Source organism: Megachile rotundata, chromosome 9, assembly GCF_050947335.1.
Source record: "Megachile rotundata isolate GNS110a chromosome 9, iyMegRotu1, whole genome shotgun sequence".
Lineage (NCBI taxonomy): Eukaryota > Metazoa > Arthropoda > Insecta > Hymenoptera > Megachilidae > Megachile > Megachile rotundata.
In genome coordinates, this window is record NC_134991.1 from 2049360 (window position 1) to 2076423 (window position 27064).

The window sequence follows — 27064 nt, forward strand, 5'->3', positions numbered from 1 at the left end:
AAAGACCGAAATCCCAAAGGCTGAAATCAAAAGGGCCGAAATCTCAAAGGCCGAAACCCCAAAGGCCGAAATGCCAAGGCAGAAATACCAAAGGATGAATTCCCAAAAGACCGAGAACCCAAAGGTCGAAATCCCAAAGGCCGAAATCCCAAGGCCGAAATCCCAAAGCCGGAAATTCCAAAGGCGGAAATCACAAAGGCCGAAATCCCAAAGTCCGAAATCCCAAAGGCCGAAATCCCAAAGGCCGAAATCCCAAAGGCCGAAATCCCAAAGGCCGAAATCCGAAATGTCGAAATCCCAAGACCGAAATCCCAAAGGATGAATTCCCTAAAGGCCGAAATCCCAAAGGTCGACATCCCAAAGGCCGAAATCCCAAAGGCCGAAATCCCAAAGGTCGAAATCCCAAAGGCTGAAATCCCAAAGACCGAAATCCCAAAGGCCGAAACCTCAATGGCCGAAATCTCAAAGGCCGAAATCCCAAAGGCCGAAATCCCAAATGCCGAAGTTCCAAATGCCGAAAACCCAAGGGCCGAAATCCTAAAGGCCGAAATCTCAAAGGCCGAAATCCCAAAGCCGGAAATTCCAAAGGCCGACATCCCAAAGACCGAAATCCCAAAGGCCGAAATCCCGAAGGCCGAAATCCCAAGGGCCGAAATCGCAACGACCGAAATCCCAAAGGTCGAAATCCCAAAGGTCGAAATCTCAAAGGCCGAAATCCCATGGGCTGAAATCCCAAGGCCGAAATCCCAAAGGATTAATTCCCAAAAGGCCGAAATCCCAAAGGCCGAAATCCGAAATGTCGAAATGCCAAGACCGAAATCCCAAAGGATGAATTCCCTAAAGGCCGAAATCCCAAAGGTCGACATCCCAAAGGTCGAAATCCCAAAGGTCGAAATAGCAAAGGTCGAAATCCCAAGGGCTGCAATCAAAAGGGCCGAAATCTCAAAGGCCGAAACCCCAAAGGCCGAAGTGCCAAGGCCGAAATACCAAAGGATGAATTCCCAAAAGACCGAAACCCCAAAGGTCGAAATCCCAAAGGCCGAAATCTCAAAGGCCAAAATCCCAAAGGCCGCAATCCCAAAGGCCGCAATCCCAAAGGCCGAAATCCCAAAGGCCGAAATCCCAAAGGCCGAAATCCCAAAGGCCGAAGTCCCAAAGGCCGAAATCCCAAAGGCCGAAATCCCAAAGGCCGAAATCCCAAAGGATTAATTCCTAAAAGGCCGAAATCCCAAAGGCCGAAATCCCAAATGTCGAAATCCCAAGGCCGAAATCCCAAAGGCCGATATCCTAAAGGCGGAAATTCAAAACGCCGAAATCCGAAACGCCGAAATCCTAAATGCCGAAATCCCAAAATGTCGAAATCCCAAGACCGAAATCCCAAAGGATGAATTCCCTAAAGGCCGAGATCCCAAAGGTCGACATCCCAAAGGCCGAAATCCCAAATGCCGAAATCCCAAAGGCCGAAATCCCAAAGGCTGAAATCAAAAGGGCCGAAATCTCAAAGGCCGAAACCCCAAAGGCCGAAATACCAAAGGATGAATTCCCAAAAGACCGAGAACCCAAAGGTCGAAATCCCAAAGGACGAAATCCCAAGGCCGAAATCCCAAAGCCGGAAATTCCAAAGGCCGAAATCACAAAGGCCGAAATCCCAAAGTCCGAAATCACAAAGGCCGAAATCCCAAAGGCCGAAATCCCAAAGGCCGAAATCCGAAATGTCGAAATCCCAAGACCGAAATCCCAAAGGATGAATTCCCTAAAGGCCGAAATCCCAAATGTCGACATCCCAAAGGCCGAAATCCCAAAGGCCGAAATCCCAAAGGTCGAAATCCCAAAGGCTGAAATCCCAAAGGCCGAAATCCCAAAGGCCGAAATCTCAATGGCCGAAATCTCAAAGGCCGAAATCCCAAAGGCCGAAATCCCAAATGCCGAAGTTCCAAATGCCGAAAACCCAAGGGCCGAAATCCCAAAGGCCGAAATCTCAAAGGCCGAAATCCCAAAGCCGGAAATTCCAAAGGCCGACATCCCAAAGACCGAAATCCCAAAGGCCGAAATCCCGAAGGCCGAAATCCCAAGGGCCGAAATCGCAACGACCGAAATCCCAAAGGTCGAAATCCCAAAGGCCGAAATTCCAAAGGCCGAAATCCCAATGGCCGATAACCCAAAGGCCGAAATCTCAAAGGCCGAAATCCCAAAGGCCGATATCCTAAAGGCGGAAATTCCAATGCCCAAAATCCCACACGAAGAAATCCCAAAGGCCGAAATCCCAAATGTCGAAATCTCAAGGCCGAAACACCAAAGGATGAATTCCCAAGAGGCCGAAACCCCAAAGGTCAAAATCCCAAAGGCTGAAAACCCAAACGCCGAAATCCCAAAGGCTGACACCCCAAAGGCCGAAATCCCAAATGTCGGAATCCCAAAGGCTGAATTCCCAAAATGCCGAAATCCCAACGGTCGAAATTCCAAAGGCCGAAATCCCAAAGGCCGAAATCCCAAAGCCCGAAATCCCAAAGGCCGAAATTCCAAAGGCCGAAATCCCAAAGGCCGAAACCCCAAACGCCGAAATCCCAAAGGCCGAAATCCCAAAAGCCGAAATCCCAAAGGCCGAAATCCCAAAGGCCGACACCCCAAAGGCCGAAATCCCAAATGTCGGAATCCCATAGGCTGAATTCCGAAAATGCGGAAATCCCAACGGTCGAAATTCCAAAGATCGAAATCCCGAAGGCCGAAATCCCAAAGGCTGACACCCCAAAGTCCGAAATCCCAAATGTCGGAATCCCAAAGGCTGAATTCCCAAAATGCCGAAATCCCAACGGTCGAAATTCCAAAGGCCGAAATCCCAAAGGCCGAAATCCCAAAGCCCGAAATCCCAAAGGCCGAAATTCCAAAGGCCGAAATCCCAAAGGCCGAAATCCCAAAGGCCGAAATCCCAAAGGCCGAAATCCCAATGCCGAAATCCCAAAGGATGAATTCCCAAAAGGCCGAAATTCCAAAGGCCGAAATCGCAAATGTCGAAATCCCAAGGCCAAAATACCAATTGATGAATTCCCAAAAGGCTGAAATCCCAAAGGTCGAAATCCCATAGGCCGAAATCCCAAAGGCCGAAATCCCAAAGGCCGAAGTCCCAAAGGCCGAAATCCCAAAGGCCGAAATCCCAAAGGATTAATTCCCAAAAGGCCGAAATCCCAAAGGCCGAAATCCGAAATGTCGAAATCCCAAGACCGAAATCCCAAAGGATGAATTCCCTAAAGGCCGAAATCCCAAAGGTCGACTTCCCAAAGGCCGAAATCCCAAAGGCCGAAATCCCAAAGACCGAAATCCCAAAGGCTGAAATCAAAAGGGCCGAAATCTCAAAGGCCGAAACCCCAAAGGCCGAAATGCCAAGGCAGAAATACCAAAGGATGAATTCCCAAAAGACCGAGAACCCAAAGGTCGAAATCCCAAAGGCCGAAATCCCAAGGCCGAAATCCCAAAGCCGGAAATTCCAAAGGCGGAAATCACAAAGGCCGAAATCCCAAAGTCCGAAATCCCAAAGGCCGAAATCCCAAAGGCCGAAATCCCAAAGGCCGAAATCCCAAAGGCCGAAATCCGAAATGTCGAAATCCCAAGACCGAAATCCCAAAGGATGAATTCCCTAAAGGCCGAAATCCCAAAGGTCGACATCCCAAAGGCCGAAATCCCAAAGGCCGAAATCCCAAAGGTCGAAATCCCAAAGGCTGAAATCCCAAAGACCGAAATCCCAAAGGCCGAAATCTCAATGGCCGAAATCTCAAAGGCCGAAATCCCAAAGGCCGAAATCCCAAATGCCGAAGTTCCAAATGCCGAAAACCCAAGGGCCGAAATCCTAAAGGCCGAAATCTCAAAGGCCGAAATCCCAAAGCCGGAAATTCCAAAGGCCGACATCCCAAAGACCGAAATCCCAAAGGCCGAAATCCCGAAGGCCGAAATCCCAAGGGCCGAAATCGCAACGACCGAAATCCCAAAGGTCGAAATCCCAAAGGTCGAAATCTCAAAGGCCGAAATCCCATGGGCTGAAATCCCAAGGCCGAAATCCCAAAGGATTAATTCCCAAAAGGCCGAAATCCCAAAGGCCGAAATCCGAAATGTCGAAATGCCAAGACCGAAATCCCAAAGGATGAATTCCCTAAAGGCCGAAATCCCAAAGGTCGACATCCCAAAGGTCGAAATCCCAAAGGCCGAAATAGCAAAGGTCGAAATCCCAAGGGCTGCAATCAAAAGGGCCGAAATCTCAAAGGCCGAAACCCCAAAGGCCGAAGTGCCAAGGCCGAAATACCAAAGGATGAATTCCCAAAAGACCGAAACCCCAAAGGTCGAAATCCCAAAGGCCGAAATCTCAAAGGCCAAAATCCCAAAGGCCGCAATCCCAAAGGCCGCAATCCCAAAGGCCGAAATCCCAAAGGCCGAAATCCCAAAGGCCGAAATCCCAAAGGCCGAAGTCCCAAAGGCCGAAATCCCAAAGGCCGAAATCCCAAAGGATTAATTCCTAAAAGGCCGAAATCCCAAAGGCCGAAATCCCAAATGTCGAAATCCCAAGGCCGAAATCCCAAAGGCCGATATCCTAAAGGCGGAAATTCAAAACGCCGAAATCCGAAACGCCGAAATCCTAAATGCCGAAATCCCAAAATGTCGAAATCCCAAGACCGAAATCCCAAAGGATGAATTCCCTAAAGGCCGAGATCCCAAAGGTCGAAATCCCAAAGGCTGAAATCAAAAGGGCCGAAATCTCAAAGGCCGAAACCCCAAAGGCCGAAATACCAAAGGATGAATTCCCAAAAGACCGAGAACCCAAAGGTCGAAATCCCAAAGGACGAAATCCCAAGGCCGAAATCCCAAAGCCGGAAATTCCAAAGGCCGAAATCACAAAGGCCGAAATCCCAAAGTCCGAAATCACAAAGGCCGAAATCCCAAAGGCCGAAATCCCAAAGGCCGAAATCCGAAATGTCGAAATCCCAAGACCGAAATCCCAAAGGATGAATTCCCTAAAGGCCGAAATCCCAAATGTCGACATCCCAAAGGCCGAAATCCCAAAGGCCGAAATCCCAAAGGTCGAAATCCCAAAGGCTGAAATCCCAAAGGCCGAAATCCCAAAGGCCGAAATCTCAATGGCCGAAATCTCAAAGGCCGAAATCCCAAAGGCCGAAATCCCAAATGCCGAAGTTCCAAATGCCGAAAACCCAAGGGCCGAAATCCCAAAGGCCGAAATCTCAAAGGCCGAAATCCCAAAGCCGGAAATTCCAAAGGCCGACATCCCAAAGACCGAAATCCCAAAGGCCGAAATCCCGAAGGCCGAAATCCCAAGGGCCGAAATCGCAACGACCGAAATCCCAAAGGTCGAAATCCCAAAGGCCGAAATTCCAAAGGCCGAAATCCCAATGGCCGATAACCCAAAGGCCGAAATCTCAAAGGCCGAAATCCCAAAGGCCGATATCCTAAAGGCGGAAATTCCAATGCCCAAAATCCCACACGAAGAAATCCCAAAGGCCGAAATCCCAAATGTCGAAATCTCAAGGCCGAAACCCCAAAGGATGAATTCCCAAGAGGCCGAAACCCCAAAGGTCAAAATCCCAAAGGCTGAAAACCCAAACGCCGAAATCCCAAAGGCTGACACCCCAAAGGCCGAAATCCCAAATGTCGGAATCCCAAAGGCTGAATTCCCAAAATGCCGAAATCCCAACGGTCGAAATTCCAAAGGCCGAAATCCCAAAGGCCGAAATCCCAAAGCCCGAAATCCCAAAGGCCGAAATTCCAAAGGCCGAAATCCCAAAGGCCGAAACCCCAAACGCCGAAATCCCAAAGGCCGAAATCCCAAAAGCCGAAATCCCAAAGGCCGAAATCCCAAAGGCCGACACCCCAAAGGCCGAAATCCCAAATGTCGGAATCCCATAGGCTGAATTCCGAAAATGCGGAAATCCCAACGGTCGAAATTCCAAAGATCGAAATCCCGAAGGCCGAAATCCCAAATGTCGAAATCCCAATGCCGAAATCCCAAAGGATGAATTCCCAAAAGTCCGAAATCCCAAAGGTCGAAATCCCAAATTCCGATATCCTAAAGACGGAAATTCCAAAGGTCGAAATTACAAAGGCCGAAATCCCAAACGCCGAAAAACAAAGGGCCGAAATACTAAAGACCGAAATCCCAAAGGCCGAAATCCCAAATGTCGAAATCCCAATGCCGAAATCCCATGGGATGAATTCCCAAAAGGCTGAAATTCCAAAGGTATAAATCCCAAAGGCCGCAATCCCAAATGTCGAAATCTCAAGACCGAAATCCCAAAGTATGAATTCCCAAAAATCCGAAATCCCAAAGGTCGAAATTCCAAAGGCCGAAATCCCAAACGCCGAAAAACCAAGGGCCGAAATCCCATATGTCGAAATCCCAATGCCGAAATGCCATTGGATGAATTCCCAAAAGGCCGAAATCCCAAATGCCGAAATCCCAAAGGTCGAAATCGCAAATTCCGATATCCTAAAGACGGAAATTCCAAAGGTCGAAATTACAAAGGCCGAAATCCCAAACGCCGAAAAACAAAGGGCCGAAATACCAAAGACCGAAATCTCAAAGGCCGAAATCCCAAAGGATGAATTCCCAGGAAGCTGAAACCGCAAAGGTCAAAATCCCAAAAGCTGAAAACCCAAAGGTCGAAATCCCAAAGGCCGGAAGCCCAAAGGTCCAAATCCCAAAGGTCGAAATCCCAAAGGCCGAAATCCCAATGGCCGAAATCCCAAAGGCCGCAATCCCAAGGGCCGGAATCTCAAGGGTCGAAATCCCATAGGTCGAAATCCCAAAGGCCGAAATCTCAATGGCCGAAATCTCAAAGGCCGAAATCCCAAAGGCCGAAATCCCAAATGCCGAAGTTCCAAATGCCGAAAACCCAAGGGCCGAAATCCCAAAGGCCGAAATCTCAAAGGCCGAAATCCCAAAGCCGGAAATTCCAAAGGCCGACATCCCAAAGACCGAAATCCCAAAGGCCGAAATCCCAAAGGCCGAAATCCCAAGGGCCGAAATCGCAACGACCGAAATCCCAAAGGTCGAAATCTCAAAGGCCGAAATCCCATGGGCTGAAATCCCAAAGGCCGAAATCCAAAGGGCCGAAATCCCAAAGGTTGAAATTCGAAAGACCGACATCCCAAAGACCGAAATACCAAAGGCCAAAATCCCAAACGCCGAAATCCCAAATGCCAAAATCCCAAAGGTTGAAATTCTAAAGGCTGAAATCCCAAAGGCCGAAATCCCAAATTTCGAAATCCCAATGCCGAAATCCCAAAGGATGAATTCCCAAAAGGCTAAAATCCCACAGGCCGAAATCCCAAAGGTCGAAATCCCAAATTCCGATATCCTAAAGGCGGAAATCACAAAGGCCGAAATCCCAAAGGCCGAGATCCCAAAGGCCGAAATCCCAAATATCGAAATCCCAAGGCCGAAATCCCAAAGGCCGAAATCCAAGGGGCCGAAACTCCAAAGGCTGAAATTCCAAAGAGCGACATCCCAAAAACCGAAATTCCAAAGACCGACATCCCAAAAGCCGAAATCCCAAAGGCCGAAATACCAAAGGCCGAAATCCCAATGGCCGAAATCCCCAAGGCCGAAATCCCAAAGGCCGAAATCCCAAAGGTCGAAATCCCAAAGGCTGAAATCAAAAGGGCCGAAATCTCAAAGGCCGAAACCCCAAAGGCCGAAGTGCCAAGGCCGAAATACCAAAGGATGAATTCCCAAAAGACCGAAACCCCAAAGGTCGAAATCCCAAAGACCGAAATCTCAAAGGCCAAAATCCCAAAGGCCGCAATCCCAAGGGCCGGAATCCCATGGGTCGAAATCCCATATGTCGAAATCCCAAAGGCCGAAATCCCAAGGGCCGGAATCCCAAGGGTCGAAATCCCATAGGTCGAAATCCCAAAGGCCGAAATCTAAATGGCCGAAATCCCAAAGGCTGAAATCCCAAAGGCCGAAATCCCAAAGGCCGAAATCCCAAAGGCCGGAATCCCAAAGGCCGAAATCCCAAAGCCCGAAGTCCCAAAGGCCGAAATCCCAAAGGCCGAAATCCCAAAGGATTAATTCCCAAAAGGCCGAAATCCCAAAGGCCGAAATCCCAAATGTCGAAATCCAAAGGCCGAAATCCCAAAGGCCGACATCCTAAAGGCGGAAATTCAAAACGCCGAAATCCGAAACGCCAAAATCCCAAAGGCCGCAATCCCAAAGGCCGCAATCCCAAAGGCCGAAATCCCAAAGGCCGAAATCCCAAAGGCCGAAATCCCAAAGGCCGAAGTCCCAAAGGCCGAAATCCCAAAGGCCGAAATCCCAAAGGCCGAAATCCCAAAGGCCGAAATCCCAAAGGCCGCAATCCCAAGGGCCGGAATCCCAAGGGTCGAAATCCCATAGGTCGAAATCCCAAAGGCCGAAATCTCAATGGCCGAAATCTCAAAGGCCGAAATCCCAAAGGCCGAAATCCCAAATGCCGAAGTTCCCAATGCCGAAAACCCAAGGGCCGAAATCCCAAAGGCCGAAATCTCAAAGGCCGAAATCCCAAAGCCGGAAATTCCAAAGGCCGACATCCCATAGACCGAAATCCCAAAGGCCGAAATCCCAAAGGCCGAAATCCCAAGGGCCGAAATCGCAACGACCGAAATCCCAAAAGTCGAAATCCCGAAGGTCGAAATCTCAAAGGCCGAAATCCCATGGGCTGAAATCCCAAAGGCCGAAATCCAAAGGGCCGAAATCCCAAAGGTTGAAATTCGAAAGACCGACATCCCAAAGACCGAAATACCAAAGGCCGAAATCCCAAAGGCCGATATCCTAAAGGCGGAAATCCCAAAAGGCCAAAATCCCAAAGGCCGAAATCCCAAAGACCGAAATACCAAAGGCCGAAATCCCAAAGCCCGAAATCCCAAAGGCCGAAATTCCAAAGGCCGAAATCCCACACGAAGAAATCCCAAAGGCCGAAATCCCAAATGTCGAAATCTCAAGGCCGGAATCCCAAAGGATGAATTCCCAAGAGGCCGAAACCCCAAAGGTCAAAATCCCAAAGGCTGAAAACCCAAACGCCGAAATCCCAAAGGCTGACACCCGAAAGTCCGAAATCCCAAATATCGGAATCCCAAAGGCTGAATTCCTAAAATGCCGAAATCCCAACGGTCGAAATCCCAAAGGCCGAAATCCCAAAGGCCGAAATCCCAAAGCCCGAAATCCCAAAGGCCGAAATTCCAAAGGCCGAAATCCCAAAGGCCGAAATCCCAAAGGCCGAAATCCCAAAGGCCGAAATCCGAATGCCGAAATCCCAAAGGATGAATTCCCAAAAGGCCGAAATTCCAAAGGCCGAAATCGCAAATGTCGAAATCCCAAGGCCAAAATACCAATTGATGAATTCCCAAAAGGCTGAAATCCCAAAGGTCGAAATCCCATAGGCCGAAATCCCAAAGGCCGAAATCCCAAAGGCCGAAGTCCCAAAGGCCGAAATCCCAAAGGCCGAAATCCCAAAGGATTAATTCCCAAAAGGCCGAAATCCCACAGGCCGAAATCCGAAATGTCGAAATCCCAAGACCGAAATCCCAAAGGATGAATTCCCTAAAGGCCGAAATCCCAAAGGCCGCAATCCCAAAGGCCGAAATCCCAAAGGCCGAAATCCCAAAGGCCGAAATCCCAAAGGCCGAAGTCCCAAAGGCCGAAATCCCAAAGGCCGAAATCCCAAAGGATTAATTCCTAAAAGGCCGAAATCCCAAAGGCCGAAATCCCAAATGTCGAAATCCCAAGGCCGAAATCCCAAAGGCCGATATCCTAAAGGCGGAAATTCAAAACGCCGAAATCCGAAACGCCGAAATCCTAAATGCCGAAATCCCAAAATGTCGAAATCCCAAGACCGAAATCCCAAAGGATGAATTCCCTAAAGGCCGAAATCCCAAAGGTCGACATCCCAAAGGCCGAAATCCCAAAGGCCGAAATCCCAAAGGCCGAAATCCCAAAGGCTGAAATCAAAAGGGCCGAAATCTCAAAGGCCGAAACCCCAAAGGCCGAAATGCCAAGGCCGAAATACCAAAGGATGAATTCCCAAAAGACCGAGAACCCAAAGGTCGAAATCCCAAAGGACGAAATCCCAAGGCCGAAATCCCAAAGCCGGAAATTCCAAAGGCCGAAATCACAAAGGCCGAAATCCCAAAGTCCGAAATCCCAAAGGCCGAAATCCCAAAGGCCGAAATCCGAAATGTCGAAATCCCAAGACCGAAATCCCAAAGGATGAATTCCCTAAAGGCCGAAATCCCAAAGGTCGACATCCCAAAGGCCGAAATCCCAAAGGCCGAAATCCCAAAGGTCGAAATCCCAAAGGCTGAAATCCCAAAGGCCGAAATCCCAAAGGCCGAAATCTCAATGGCCGAAATCTCAAAGGCCGAAATCCCAAAGGCCGAAATCCCAAATGCCGAAGTTCTAAATGCCGAAAACCCAAGGGCCGAAATCCCAAAGGCCGAAATCTCAAAGGCCGAAATCCCAAAGCCGGAAATTCCAAAGGCCGACATCCCAAAGACCGAAATCCCAAAGGCCGAAATCCCGAAGGCCGAAATCCCAAGGGCCGAAATCGCAACGACCGAAATCCCAAAGGTCGAAATCCCAAAGGTCGAAATCTCAAAGGCCGAAACCCCATGGGCTGAAATCCCAAGGCCGAAATCCCAAAGGCCGATATCCTAAAGGCGGAAATTCAAAACGCCGAAATCCGAAACGCCGAAATCCTAAATGCCGAAATCCCAAAATGTCGAAATCCCAAGACCGAAATCCCAAAGGATGAATTCCCTAAAGGCCGAAATCCCAAAGGTCGACATCCCAAAGGCCGAAATTCCAAAGGCCGAAATCCCAAAGGCCGAAATCCCAAAGGCCGAAATCCCAAAGGCCGAAATCCCAAAGGCCGAAATCCCAAAGGCCGAAATCCCAAAGGCCGAAATCCCAAAGGCCGAAATCCCAAAGGCCGAAATCGCAAAGGCCGAAATCCCAAATGTCGAAATCCCAATTCCGAAATCCCAAAGGATGAATTCCCAAAAGGCCGAAATCCCAAAGGCCGAAATCCCAAAGGCCGAAATCCCAAAGGCCGAAATCCCAAAGGCCGAAGTCCCAAATGTCGAAATCCCAATTCCGAAATCCCAATGGATGAATTCCCAGAAGGCCGAAATCACAAAGGCCGAAATCCCAGAGGCCGAAATCCCAAAGGCGGAAATCCCAAAGGCTGAAATCCGAAAGGATTAATTCCCAAAAGGCCGAAACCCCAAAGGCCGAAATCCCAAGGGCCGTAATCCCAAAGGCCGAAATCCCAAAGGCCGAATTCCCAAAGACCGAAATACCAAAGGCCGAAATCCCATAGCCCGAAACCCCAAAGGCCGAAATTCCAAAGGCCGAAATCCCAAAGGCCGATAACCCAAAGGCCGAAATCTCAAAGGCCGAAATCCCAAAGGCCGATATCCTAAAGGCGGAAATTCCAATGCCCGAAATCCCACACGAAGAAATCCCAAAGGCCGAAATCCCAAATGTCGAAATCTCAAGGCCGAAATCCCAAAGGATGAATTCCCAAGAGGCCGAAACCCCAAAGGTCAAAATCCCAAAGGCTGAAAACCCAAACGCCGAAATCCCAAAGGCTGACACCCCAAAGGCCGAAATCCCAAATGTCGGAATCCCAAAGGCTGAATTCCCAAAATGCCGAAATCCCAACGGTCGAAATTCCAAAGGCCGAAATCCCAAAGGCCGAAATCCCAAAGCCCGAAATCCCAAAGGCCGAAATTCCAAAGGCCGAAATCCCAAAGGCCGAAATTCCAAAGGCCGAAATCCCAAAGGCCGAAACCCCAAACGCCGAAATCCCAAAGGCCGAAATCCCAAAAGCCGAAATCCCAAAGGCCGAAATCCCAAAGGCCGACACCCCAAAGGCCGAAATCCCAAATGTCGGAATCCCAAAGGCTGAATTCCGAAAATGCGGAAATCCCAACGGTCGAAATTCCAAAGATCGAAATCCCGAAGGCCGAAATCCCAAATGTCGAAATCCCAATGCCGAAATCCCAAAGGATGAATTCCCAAAAGGCTGAAATCCCAAAGGTCGAAATCCCAAATTCCGATATCCTAAAGACGGAAATTCCAAAGGTCGAAATTGCAAAGGCCGAAATCCCAAACGCCGAAAAACAAAGGGCCGAAATACTAAAGACCGAAATCCCAAAGGCCGAAATCCCAAATGTCGAAATCCCAATGCCGAAATCCCATGGGATGAATTCCCAAAAGGCTGAAATTGCAAAGGTATAAATCCCAAAGGCCGCAATCCCAAATGTCGAAATCTCAAGACCGAAATCCCAAAGTATGAATTCCCAAAAATCCGAAATCCCAAAGGTCGAAATTCCAAAGGCCGAAATCCCAAACGCCGAAAAACCAAGGGCCGAAATCCCATATGTCGAAATCTCAAAGGCCGAAATCCCAAAGGATGAATTCCCAGGAAGCTGAAACCGCAAAGGTTAAAATCCCAAAGGCTGAAAACCCAAAGGTCGAAATCCCAAAGGCCGGAAGCCCAAAGGTCCAAATCCCAAAGGTCGAAATCCCAAAGGCCGAAATCCCAATGGCCGAAATCCCAAAGGCCGCAATCCCAAGGGCCGGAATCCCAAGGGTCGAAATCCCATAGGTCGAAATCCCAAAGGCCGAAATCTCAATGGCCGAAATCTCAAAGGCCGAAATCCCAAAGGCCGAAATCCCAAATGCCGAAGTTCCAAATGCCGAAAACCCAAGGGCCGAAATCCCAAAGGCCGAAATCTCAAAGGCCGAAATCCCAAAGCCGGAAATTCGAAAGGCCGACATCCCAAAGACCGAAATCCCAAAGGCCGAAATCCCAAAGGCCGAAATCCCAAGGGCCGAAATCGCAACGACCGAAATCCCAAAGGTCGAAATCTCAAAGGCCGAAATCCCATGGGCTGAAATCCCAAAGGCCGAAATTCAAAGGGCCGAAATCCCAATGGTTGAAATTCGAAAGACCGACATCCCAAAGACCGAAATACCAAAGGCCGAAATCCCAAATTTCGAAATCCCAACGCCGAAATCCCAAAGGATGAATTCCCAAAAGGCTAAAATCCCACAGGCCGAAATCCCAAAGGTCGAAATCCCAAATTCCGATATCCTAAAGGCGGAAATCACAAAGGCCGAAATCCCAAAGGCCGAGATCCCAAAGGCCGAAATCCCAAATGTCGAAATCCCAAGGCCGAAATCCCAAAGCCGGAAATTCCAAAGGCCGAAATCCCAAAGGCCGAAATCCAAGGGGCCGAAACTCCAAAGGCTGAAATTCCAAAGAGCGACATCCCAAAAACCGAAATTCCAAAGACCGACATCCCAAAAGCCGAAATCCCAAAGGCCGAAATACCAAAGGCCGAAATCCCAATGGTCGAAATCCCCAAGGCCGAAATCCCAAAGGCCGAAATCCCAAAGGCCGAAATCCCAAAGGTCGAAATCCCAAAGGCTGAAATCAAAAGGGCCGAAATCTCAAAGGCCGAAACCCCAAGGGCCGAAGTGCCAAGGCCGAAATACCAAAGGATGAATTCCCAAAAGACCGAAACCCCAAAGGTCGAAATCCCAAAGGCCGAAATCTCAAAGGCCAAAATCCCAAAGGCCGCAATCCCAAGGGCCGGAATCCCATGGGTCGAAATCCCATATGTCGAAATCCCAAAGGCCGAAATCCCAAGGGCCGGAATCCCAAGGGTCGAAATCCCATAGGTCGAAATCCCAAAGGCCGAAATCTAAATGGCCGAAATCCCAAAGGCTGAAATCCCAAAGGCCGAAATCCCAAAGGCCGAAATACCAAAGGCCGGAATCCCAAAGGCCGAAATCCCAAAGGATTAATTCCCAAAAGGCCGAAATCCCAAAGGCCGAAATCCCAAATGTCGAAATCCAAAGGCCGAAATCCTAAAGGCCGATATCCTAAAGGCGGAAATTCAAAACGCCGAAATCCGAAACGCCGAAATCCTAAATGCCGAAATCCCGAAATGTCGAAATCCCAAGACCGAAATCCCAAAGGATGAATTCACTAAAGGCCGAAATCCCAAAGGTCGACATCCCAAAGGCCGAAATACCAAAGGCCGAAATCCCAAAGGCCGAAATCCCAAAGGCTGAAATCAAAAGGGCCGAAATCTCAAAGGCCGAAACCCCAAAGGCCGAAATGCCAAGGCCGAAATACCAAAGGATGAATTCCCAAAAGACCGAGAACCCAACGGTCGAAATCCCAAAGGCCGAAATCCCAAAGACCGAAATACCAAAGGCCGAAATCCCAAAGGCCGAAATCCCAAAGCCCGAAATCCCAAAGGCCGAAATTCCAAAGGCCGAAATCCCAAAGGCCGAAATCCCAAGGGCCAAAATCCCAAAGGCCGAAATCCCAATGCCGAAATCCCAAAGGATGAATTCCCAAAAGGCCGAAATTCCAAAGGCCGAAGTCCCAAAGGCCGAAATCCCAAAGGCCGAAATCCCAAAGGATTAATTCCCAAAAGGCCGAAATCCCAAAGGCCGAAATCCGAAATGTCGAAATCCCAAGACCGAAATCCCAAAGGATGAATTCCCTAAAGGCCGAAATCCCAAAGGTCGACATCCCAAAGGCCGAAATTCCAAAGGCCGAAATCCCAAAGGCCGAAATCCCAAAGGCCGAAATCCCAAAGGCCGAAATCCCAAAGGCCGAAATCCCAAAGGCCGAAATCCCAAAGGCCGAAATCCCAAAGGCCGAAATCCCAAAGGCCGAAATCCCAAAGGCCGAAATCCCAAAGGCCGAAATCCCAAAGGCCGAAATCGCAAAGGCCGAAATCCCAAATGTCGAAATCCCAATTCCGAAATCCCAAAGGATGAATTCCCAAAAGGCCGAAATCCCAAAGGCCGAAATCCCAAAGGCCGAAATCCCAAAGGCTGAAATCCGAAAGGATTAATTCCCAAAAGGCCGAAACCCCAAAGGCCGAAATCCCAAGGGCCGTAATCCCAAAGGCCGAAATCCCAAAGGCCGAAATCCCAAAGACCAAAATACCAAAGGCCGAAATCCCAAAGCCCGAAACCCCAAAGGCCGAAATTCCAAAGGCCGAAATCCCAAAGGCCGATAACCCAAAGGCCGAAATCTCAAAGGCCGAAATCCCAAAGGCCGATATCCTAAAGGCGGAAATTCCAATGACCGAAATCCCACACGAAGAAATCCCAAAGGCCGAAATCCCAAATGTCGAAATCTCAAGGCCGAAATCCCAAAGGATGAATTCCCAAGAGGCCGAAACCCCAAAGGTCAAAATCCCAAAGGCTGAAAACCCAAACGCCGAAATCCCAAAGGCTGACACCCCAAAGGCCGAAATCCCAAATGTCGGAATCCCAAAGGCTGAATTCCGAAAATGCGGAAATACCAACGGTCGAAATTCCAAAGATCGAAATCCCAAAGGCCGCAATCCCAAATGTCGAAATCTCAAGACCGAAATCCCAAAGGATGAATTCCCAAAAAGCCGAAATCCCAAAGGTCGAAATTCCAAAGGCCGAAATCCCAAAGGCCGAAATCCCAAAGGCCGAAATCGCAAAGGCCGAAATCCCAAATGTCGAAATCCCAATGCCGAAATCCCATTGGATGAATTCCCAAAAGGCCGAAATCCCAAAGGTCGAAATCCCAAATTCCGATATCCTAAAGACGGAAATTCCAAAGGTCGAAATTACAAAGGCCGAAATCCCGAACGCCGAAAAACAAAGGGCCGAAATACCAAAGACCGAAATCTCAAAGGCCGAAATCCCAAAGGATGAATTCCCAGGAAGCTGAAACCGCAAAGGTCAAAATCCCAAAGGCTGAAAACCCAAAGGTCGAAATCCCAAAGGCCGGAAGCCCAAAGGTGCAAATCCCAAAGGTCGAAATCCCAAAGGCCGAAATCCCAATGGCCGAAATCCCAAAGGCCGCAATCCCAAGGGCCGGAATCCCAATGGTCGAAATCCCATAGGTCGAAATCCCAAAGGCCGAAATCTCAATGGCCGAAATCTCAAAGGCCGAAATCCCAAAGGCCGAAATCCCAAATGCCGAAGTTTCAAATGCCGAAAACCCAAGGGCCGAAATCCCAAAGGCCGAAATCTCAAAGGCCGAAATCCCAAAGCCGGAAATTCCAAAGGCCGACATCCCAAAGACCGAAATCCCAAAGGCCGAAATCCCAAAGGCCGAAATCCCAAGGGCCGAAATCGCAACGACCGAAATCCCAAAGGTCGAAATCTCAAAGGCCGAAATCCCATGGGCTGAAATCCCAAAGGCCGAAATCCAAAGGGCCGAAATCCCAAAGGTTGAAATTCGAAAGACCGACATCCCAAAGACCGAAATACCAAAGGCCGGAATCCCAAAGGCCGAAATCCCAAAGGCCGATATCCTAAAGGCGGAAATCCCAAAAGGCCAAAATCCCAAAGGCCGAAATCCCAAATGCCAAAATCCCAAAGGTTGAAATTCTAAAGGCTGAAATCCCAAAGGCCGAAATCCCAAATTTCGAAATCCCAATGCCGAAATCCCAAAGGATGAATTCCCAAAAGGCTAAAATCCCACAGGCCGAAATCACAAAGGTCGAAATCCCAAATTCCGATATCCTAAAGGCGGAAATCACAAAGGCCGAAATCCCAAAGGCCGAGATCCCAAAGGCCGAAATCCCAAATGTCGAAATCCCAAGGCCGAAATCCCAAAGCCGGAAATTCCAAAGGCAGAAATCCCAAAGGCCGAAATCCCAAAGGCCGAAATCCCAAAGGCCGAAATCCCAAAGGCCGAAATCCCAAAGGCCGAAATCCCAAAGGCCGAAATCCCAAAGGCCGAAATCCCAAAGGCCGAAATCCCAAAGGCCGAAATCCCAAAGGCCGAAATCGCAAAGGCCGAAATCCCAAATGTCGAAATCCCAATTCCGAAATCCCAAAGGATGAATTCCCAAAAGGCCGAAATCCCAAAGGCCGAAATCCCAAAGGCCGAAATCCCAAAGGCAGAAGTCCCAAATGTCGAAATCCCAATTCCGAAATCCCAATGGATGAATTCCCAAAGCGCCGAAATCTCAAAGGCCGAAATCCCAAAGGCCGTAATCCCAAAGGCCGAAATCCCAAAGGCCGAAATCCCAAAGGCCGAAATCCCAAAGGCCGAAATCCCGAAGGCTGAAATCCCAAAGGCCGAAATCCCAACTTCCGAAATCCCAAAAGCCGAAATCCCAATGGCCGAAATCCCAAAGGCCGAAATCCCAAAGGCCGAAATCCCAAAGCCGGAAATTCCAAAGGCCGAAATCCCAAAGGCCGAAATCCCAAGGGCCAAAATCCCAAACGCCGAAATCCCAAAGGCCGAAATCTCAAAGGCCGAAATCCCAAAGCCGGAAATTCCAAAGGCCGAAATCCCAAAGGCCGAAATCCCAAAGGCCGAAATCCCAAAGGCCGAAATCCCAAATGTCGAAATCCCGATTCCGAAATCCCAAAGGATTAATTCCCAAAAGGCCGAAATCCCAAAGGCCAAAATCCCAAGGGCCGTAATCCCAAAGGCCGAAATCCCAAAGGCCGAAATCCCGAAGACCGAAATCCCAAAGGCCGAAATCCCAAAGCCCGAAATCCCAAAGGCCGAAATTCCAAAGGCCGAAATCCCAAATGCCGATAACCCAAAGGCCGAAATCTCAAAGGCCGAAATCCCAAAGGCCGATATCCTAAAGGCGGAAATTCCAATGGCCGAAATCCCACACGAAGAAATCCCAAAGGCCGAAATTCCAAATGTCGAAATCTCAAGGCCGAAATCCCAAAGGATGAATTCCCAAGAGGCCGAAACCCCAAAGGTCAAAATCCCAAAGGCTGAAAACCCAAAGGCCGAAATCCCAAAGGCCGGAAGCCCAAAGGTCCAAATCGCAAAGGTCGAAATCCCAAAGGCCGAAATCCCTAAGGCTGAAATCACAAAGGCCGAAGTCCCAAAGGCCGAAATCACAAAGGCCGAAATCCCAAAGGCCGAAATCCCAAAGGCCGAAATCCCAAAGGCCGAAATCCCAAAGGCCGCAATCCCAAGGACCGGAATCCCAAGGGATGAATTCCCAAAAGGCCGTAATCCCACACGAAGAAATCCCAAAGGCCGAAATCCCAAATGTCGAAATCCCAATGCCGAAATCCCAAAGGATGAATTCCCAAGAGGCTGAAACCCCAAAGGACAAAATCCCAATGGCTGGAAACCCAAAGGCCGAAATTCCAAAGGCCGGAAGCCCAAAGGTCGAAATCCCAAAGGCCGAAATCTCAAAGGCCGAAATCCCAAAGCCGGAAAATCCAAAGGCCGACATCCCAAAGACCGAAATCCCAAAGGCCGAAATCCCAAATATCGAAATCCCAATGCCGAAATCCCAAAGGCCGAAATCCCAAACGCCGAAATCCCAAAGGCCGAAATCCCAAAGGCCGAAATTCCAAAGGTCGAAATTCCAAAGGCCGCAATCCCAAACGCCGAAATCCCAAAGGCCGAGATCCCAAAGGCGGAAATCCCAATGGCCGAAATCCCAAAGGCCGAAATCACAAAGGCCGAAATCCCAAAGGCCGAAGTCCCAAATGCCGAAATTCCAAAGGCCGAAATCCCAAGGGCCAAAATCCCAAAAGCCGAAATCCCAAAGGCCGAAATCCCAAAGGCCGAAATCCCAAAGGCCGAAATCCCAAAGGCCGAAATCCCAAAGGCCGACACCCCAAAGGCCGAAATACCAAATGTCGGAATTCCAAAAGCTGAATTCCGAAAATGCCGAAATCCGAACGGTCGAAATTCCAAAGGCCGAAATCCCAAATGCCGAAATCCCAAATGTCGAAATCCCAATGCCGAAATCCCAAAGGATGAATTCCCAAAAGGCCGAAATCCCAAAGGCCAAAATCCCAAAGGCTGAAACTCCAAAGGCCGACATCCCAAAGGCCGAAATCCCCAAGGCCGAAATCCTAAGGGATGAATTCCCAAAAGGCTGAAATTCCAAAGGTAAAAATCCCAAAGCCCGCAATCCCAAATGTCGAAATCTCAAGACCGAAATCCCAAAGGATGAATTCCCAAAAAGCCGAAATCCCAAAGGTCGAAATTCCAATGGCCGAAATCCCAAACGCCGAAAAACCAAGGGCCGAAATCCCAAAGGCCGAAATCTCAAAGGCCGAAATCCCAAAGGCCGATATCCTAAAGGGGGAAATTCCAAAGGCCGAAATCCCACACGAAGAAATCCCAAAGGCCGAAATCCCAAATGTCGAAATCCCAAGACCGAAATCCCAAAGGATGAATTCCCAGGAGGCTGAAACCCCAAAGGTCCAAATCCCAAAGGTCGAAATCCCAAAGGCCGAAATCCCAATGGCCTAAATCCCAAAGGCCGAAATCCCAAAGGCCGAAATCCCAAGGGCCGAAATCGCAAGGACCGAAATCCCAAAGGTCGAAATCCCAAAGGTCGAAATCCCAAAGGTCGAAATCCCAAAGGTCGAAATCCCAAAGGTCGAAATACCAAAGGCCGAAATCCCAAAGGCCGAAATCCCTAGGGCCGATATCCTAAAGGCGGAAATTCCAAAGGCCGACATCCCAAACGCCGAAATCCCAAAGGCCGAAATCCCAAAGGCCGAAATCCCAAAAGCCGAAATCCCAAAGGCCGAAATCCCAAAGGCCGAAATCCCAATGCCGAAATCCCAAAGGTTGAATTCCCAAAAGGCCGAAATTCCGAAGGCCGAAATCGCAAATGTCGAAATCCCAAGGCCAAAATACGAATTGATGAATTCCCAAAGGGCCGAAATCCCAAAGGTCGAAATCCCATAGGCCGAAATCCCAAAGGCCGAAGTCCCAAAGGCCGAAGTCCCAAAGGCCGAAGTCCCAAAGGCCGAAATCTCAAAGGCCGAAATCCCAAAGGCCGAAATCCCAAAGGATTAATTCCCAAAAGGCCGAAATCCCAAAGGCCGAAATTCCAAGGGCCGTAATCGCAAAGGCCGAAATCCCAAAGGCTGAAATTCCAAAGGCCGACATCCCAAAGGCCGAAATCCCCAAGGCCGAAATCCCAAGGGATGAATTCCCAAAAGGCTGAAATTCCAAAGGTAAAAATCCCAAAGGTCGCAATCCCAAATGTCGAAATCTCAAGACCGAAATCCCAAAGGATGAATTCCCAAATAGCCGAAATCCCAAAGGTCGAAATTCCAAAGGCCGAAATCCCAAAGGCCTTAGTCCCAAAGGCCGAAGTTCCAAAGGCCGAGATCCCAAAGGCCGAAATCGCAAATGTCGAAATCCCAAGGCCGAAATACCAAAGCCGGAAATTCCAAAGGCCGAAATCCCAAAGGCCGGAATCCCAAAGGCCGAAATCACAAAGGCCGAAATCCCAAATGTCGAAATCCCAATGCCGAAATCCCAAAGGATAAATTCCCAAATAGCCGAAATCCCAAAGGTCGAAATTCCAAAGGCCGAAATCCCAAAGGTCGAAATTCCTGTTAAACCCAGCGTCTGAGTCTCTGAGTTTTGGGTATTGCACTTCGTGCCGTCTAAACTCCGAAGGACCACCCGACTGATTCGGGAATAAAAAACTAAGTCTGTTGGTTACTAACTGGTATATTCTAAGTGGAAAACTGATATATTGAGACAAGATTTGCTGAGCTGAAACTATTACTGATACGAGTGCTAAAGATTTCTGATTCTTCCTGACGACATTCGCTTCGACGTCAAGTCGGTTTCGCACCCCACCTCTTTCTCCTAAAAAGAGGGTGGGTCCTAATTCTAAGTTTGCTATTTCCTAAAACTAAGGTGACCAATACCGTGTCATCCCCTTCCAGTGCGCCCAAAGCGCGGTACATCCCTGGAGCGGGGGTGACAGGCTGGTCACTGTCGTCAACGCATGTTTGGCAACATCGGGGAAATTCCGTCAGGTCAAGATCCTTGGGGACACTAATTTCTGAATTTCTAAGGAACCCTCTGGAATACGACTTTATGATACCCGGGCTGAAGCAAAAAAACTGAACAATAGCTAAATTTCTAAGTGACCTTATGTGCCGCATACTGGCTGCAGGCCGGCCTGCTGAAACTCATAAAGAGGAAAAAACTAACGGTTACAAATGACTCTACGAATATTTAGCCGTATCATAAAGTTGTCCCCTTGATGTCTTAACATGCCGCCCACCTTGAACATATACATGTTCAACAATGTATTCTAACTAATACAATATATTGTCACGATGTCTAAACTCCACTATGGATCTACATGATCTAATATTATACTGAACTAAATAGTGCGCGAATGTGCTTATTACATACTAAAATAATAATGAAGTAACTAAAATATTGAGATCTATAAAATTGACTACGGCTACGATTAATTTACAATATTTACACTATTTACATATGTACATAATTATAAAACTGAATGTTCTCTTTTTTTTTCTCTTTAAATAACAGGATTTGTAGGGGAATCTGCTATCGGGTCTATGGGTAATAAGCAAAGTTTTGTGACTGGTCGTTTGATGATCCCAGCAGCGGTCCTCACGGTTGCAACTCTTATGATGCCATCTTGACCTGGGTGCACTTCCACCACTCGTCCCAAACTCCAATGAAGTGGTGGTGTATTTTCTTCTTTGATAATAACCAGTGCGCCTATGATTATCTGTTTGGTGATGCTGCGCCACTTGTATCGTTGTTGCATCTCATGGATGCATTCAGCTTGCCACCGTCGCCAAAAATGTTGGAACATTTGTTGTAGCAACTGGAATCTATTCAATCTATTAGTTTTGACATCCTCCAAGTTACGATCTGGTAAACTCGTTGGAGCAGTACCGATTAGGAAGTGTCCAGGTGTTAACGGACCGAAATCGGTAGGATCTGAGGACATGGGAGAAAGGGGTCTGGAATTCAAGCAGGATTCTACTTGTGTCAACAACGTATACAACTCTTCGAATGTAAGACGTTGGTCCCCGATTACGCGTTTTACATGATGTTTTGCGGATCTAACTGCCCGCTCCCATAAGCCACCAAAATGTGGTGCGTGTGGAGGTATTAACTTCCATTCAATACCATCTAAATTTAGTGTATCACTTATTAACTTATTATGACGCTTATCTTTTATTAATGCCCCTAACTCGGCTAACTCATTTCGCGCTCCGACAAAATTTGTACCATTGTCTGACACGATGCAACGACACCTACCTCGACGCGCAATAAATCTTCTTAAACATTGAATAAATGCATTTGTGCTTAAATCTGTCGCTAGTTCCAAGTGTACCGCCTTTGTAACAAAACATACAAAAATGCATAAGTACGCCTTTACACTAACTTTACTTCTCGTTCTTTCCTTTGTGTAAAATGGACCCGCATAATCTACACCGCAGGTGAAAAAAGGTCGTGATGGGGTAACCCTAGCTGCAGGTAGCTGACCCATTTGGTGAGTTTCGCTAACAGGGTTGGCTCGAACGCATCTTATGCAATTGCGTATGATTCGTCTCACATTATTTCTACATGATAGAGGCCAGTACCGCGTACGCAATGATGCTAGTACTGCTTGATTACCTGCGTGTAACAAGCGAATATGCTCGTACCTAATAACTAATTCCGTAAACGGGTGCTTGGCCGGAAGTATTACGGGATACTTTGTATCGTAAGGAATTGGTGCGTTCGCAAGCCTGCCGCCCACCCTGATCACTCCTTTACTGTCCAAAAATGCATTTAATGACCTCAATGAACTCGATTTTGAAATTGGCTGCCCCGATTCTAATGCGGCTATTTCATGCGGAAACGCTTCCTGTTGTGCAAGACGCTCCAAGCGTATACGTGCCTGATCTAATTCCGTTGTTGTCAACGGCTCTGAACCCGATCTTAGAACCATTGCTTGGTTATTCCTACACTTTAGCTGAGAATTGCGAGTAAATCTAAAAATATATGCTGTGACTCTAACCAGTCGCGTATAATTAGAAAATTTTTCAAAAATGCTCAGTTTCTCATTGGTAAATACAGCCAGGGCATTCTTAATTATTCTCTCCTCTAAAATAGGTGCTACATGCACTTCTGTTGAAATGGGCCACGACTCTACATCCTTTGAAAGCCACGCAGGACCTGACCACCAAATTTTTGACTGTGCGAGTACTGATAATCTAACCCCTCGTGAAATCATGTCCGCAGGATTATCTCCGGAGGCCACATGCTTCCAACTATCTACTGACGTTACTGACTGAATCTCTGAAACTCGGTTGGCTACGAAAGTCTTCCATCTAGTTGGTGTACTGCGTAACCACGCGAGTGTTATAGTAGAATCTGTCCACAAATGCTCAATTAACTCTACTAATGATAATGCTATCCTAATTTTCTTAACTAATTGCGCTAACAATAACGCACCGCAGAGTTCCAATCGCGGTAACGATACTGCTTTAAGAGGTGCTACTCGCGATTTCGCGCATAGCAATGCTGTTGTCCATTGACCTGCCGTATCCCGAGAACGCAGGTAGACACACGCCCTGTATGCCCTTTCCGACGCGTCTGAGAATCCGTGTAACTCTATCTTTATGTTTGTATCTAATCTATTCGAAATAGTGCAACGTGGAATTCTAATTGTTTGAATTTGTGCTATGTCGTCCCGATATTGTAACCATTGGGTACGAAGATCCTGAGAAATGGACTCATCCCACCCTGCCTGGATCTGCCATAGCCGTTGTAAAATTAATTTTGCTGTTACAATAAGTGGACCTAACAGACCTAACGGATCAAACAGTTGTGCGATTTCTGATAGGATCACACGCTTCGTAATTCGGCTACTATCGTTAAATTTAATCCTAAAATTTAATTGATCAGTTTTCGGTGACCACAATAAACCTAACGTTTTTGGGTCCTTCTCAATTACAATTTCTTGGTTGTTATGTATTATTGATTCGATCTCAGGGCAATTTGTTGCCCATTTACGAAGGTGCATTCCGGATTGAAGCAGTATTTTTGTAATATCTGATTTTAATTTATTTAATTCGGTTGATGTCTGAGCACCTGTCAACAGGTCATCTACATAAAAATCATTGATGATTATTCTACTAATTTCTGGGAAACTATCTGCACATTTTAATCCTATTTCTCGTAAAACCCGCGTGGCCAGAAACGGAGTAGACGCGGTACCGTATGTTATTGTATTTAACTCGAATTCCTGGATTGGAGATTGTGGATCTGATCGCCACAAAATCTTTTGAAATTTCCTCTGAGACGGCTCAATTAAAACTTGACGGTACATTTTCTCAATGTCCGCTGAAATGACGTACTTATGGTACCTAAATCTAATTAAAATTGACATTAAATCGTTTTGAACTGTGGGACCTATTAATTGTGTATCATTTAATGACAATCCAGATGATGATTTTGCCGAACCATCGAACACAACACGAACCTTCGTTGTTGTGCTATCTATCTTAGTTACGGCGTGGTGTGGAAGATAATATTGTAACTGTGTTGTTTCTGAAGACTGTACTATGGGTGTCATGTGACCTAATGTTTCATATTCCTTTAAAAATTCTACGTACTTTTGCTTTAACTGAGGGTTTCTAACTAACTTCCGTTCCAAAGCATACAATCGTCGCTCGGCTTGTTGCCGTGAATCGCCTAATTGATTGATATTTTCTTTGAAAGGAATACTGACTATGTAACGTCCGTCTATGTCTTGTCGTGTTGTTTGTTGAAAATGTAATTCACAATCGTCTATAAATTTAGTTTCACCCGGCCCGATTTCTTCAATACTCCAAAATTTTTCTAATTGCGACTGAAGGTCGACTTGTGTAATTAAATGGCAAGCCTTTGCTCCTTGTGATTCCCTATCGGCCCAGCTAAATGTGCCACCTATAATCCAACCAAGTTGAGTTTTTTGGCATACTATCCCTGAACGACATGTATGTTGACCGACACAAAGAAGCGACCAAAACAAACTGGCCCCGATGAGCATATCAATCGGTTGTGGAATATGGAAATTCGGATCAGCTAACTCTATGTGTTTTGGAATTTCTACTTTTTCTTGCGTTAAGGAGAAGTTTGGCATGTTAGTTGTGATCTGATCTATCAGAAGGCAATCTAAACTAACTTGATACTTGTTATACCTTGACTGAATTCTAATATTTGCTTTTCCCTTAATGGAATTTATTGCCTTCCCTAACCCTGTTACGGTGGACTCTACCAATTTCGGACGGATACCAATCCGGTTACAAAATTCTGAAGTTATAAAATTGGCTTGTGACCCTGAATCTAATAGTACTCTACATTTGTGTGATTGACCCTTGTAGTCGGTAACATAAACAATGGCGGTTGATAAAATCGTATATGTTTGGGGTTTACTACTAACATGTGAAACTAAAGGCTGTGGTTCTGTTGGCTCTACTTCTGTGGTCACACTGCCAGTTGGATTTGTGGGCTTGACCGTATGAATATCGTCGCGGTGTAATAAAGAATGATGTTTTCTACCACAAATTCGGCATTGCGATCGCGTGCATGCTTTAACGCGGTGACCGGACTGTAAGCAATTATAACACACTTGTGCTTCCTGAACAATCTTTGTTTTCTTGAGCGGCTCTAATGATTTAAATTTGTCGCAATGGTAAATTGCGTGGATCCCTTTACAAACCGGACATGCCCCTGTATTAACTATGTGCGAGCTGACTGGATTTACGCGCTGATTACCTGCCGCACGGGTTCGCTGGTCGAACCTTTGCGTTGGTACCTGCTGAGCATTAGTCGAAATATTGCCTAAATACTTTGCTCGTTCTTCAAGGAATTCTGAGAATTGTGTAAAAGTCGGCATTTGAGATTGAGAAGAAATTCTCCTCTCCCATTCCCTGACGGAAACCGAGTCTAATTTTCTAGATAATAAAGGAATGATCAGGGTATCCCAACTATCTACGGATTCGCCTAATGCCTTAAGGGCGATACGATGATTTGTCGCATCATCTAAAAATTCTCGCAACGCGCCTTCTGATTGCTTCTGTATCGGTACTAAATCGAGCAACGCAGTCACATGGTGTCGTTTGAGAGCCGTTGAATTCTCGTATCGCGAGTTTAACAATTGCCACGCTAATTTATAATTGGCTTCTGAGACTCCTAGACTATGAATAACTCGCGATACGGCTCCTTTAAGAGAGGAATTTAAATAATGGAAACGTTGAACATCTGATAGCGTTTCATTCTGATGCACTAAAGAAATGAATGAATCCCGAAATCGTAACCAATGACTATAATTACCATCGAATGACGGTAGCTGTATTGTCGGCAACCTAACGTTAATAGCTGCTCCTGAGATAGCGCTACAAGCTACAGGACTAATATTTGCCTCTGCCCGTTGTGGGCCCTCTAATTTCGCGATATGTGTCTCTATCGCGTCTACTAAATCAAAATAGGATGTTTCAAACGTCTCTCTTTCTGCAGCATGTGACGCCGCTGCTTCACTATTCGCAACTAAGATTTCAATTCGCGTCTGAACACTGTTAAACTTCTCATACAATACAATATTCGCTGCCAAGCGTTTCCGGAGCGATCCTACTGTCGTAACGCCCGCGTTATCTTTAAAGAATTTCTGTAATCGCGTCAACGCCGCCTTGATCGAACCCCGCTCAACGACAAGTGATTTAAATTCATCCATCCTACGCGTGTTGACACAAGAGAAATAAGGATGTTGGACTTACAACTTGATGTTACTCGGTACTGCCCTGCTGATGAGCTCGATGCAGTTATTTGCTGTCTGCTCCTGTTGACTCCGTCGGCACGTCGACATAACGTATCGTAGGCCTCCTGGTTGAGTCCGTCGGCACGTCGATGTAACGTATCGTAGGCCTCCTGGTTGAGTCCTGATGCGCTCCTTGGAATCCACCGACTTCTAAACTGCCTGCGGATGACTCCTGATAGCGTTGATACTCCTTGTACCTCCTCACTGAGACCCACTACTGATGGGTTGACAGAGTATTGATGTGCCTGATGCTGGTTGACTCCTTATCTGGCTCGGAGGACCAAATGTTAAACACAGCGTCTGAGTCTCTGAGTTTTGGGTATTGCACTTCGTGCCGCCTAAACTCCGAAGGACCACCCGACTGATTCGGGAATAAAAAACTAAGTCTGTTGGTTACTAACTGGTATATTCTAAGTGGAAAACTGAT

At 47.5% G+C, this 27064-nt stretch overlaps 1 protein-coding gene across 1 annotated transcript; it reads right to left on the reverse strand.

Annotated features, from left to right (window-relative positions):
• Window positions 1–21354: 21354 nt before the first annotated feature.
• Window positions 21355–26553, reverse strand: LOC143265171 (uncharacterized). Its single transcript, XM_076535652.1, has one exon. The coding sequence runs from the start codon at window positions 26551–26553 to the stop codon at window positions 21355–21357; it is 5199 nt and encodes a 1732-aa protein (XP_076391767.1).
• Window positions 26554–27064: the final 511 nt, after the last annotated feature.

Coding starts and splice junctions, on each gene's coding strand:
- LOC143265171 (XM_076535652.1), bottom strand. CDS start 26,553: ATGGATGAATTTAAATCACTTGTCGTTGAGCGGGGTTCGATCAAGGCG.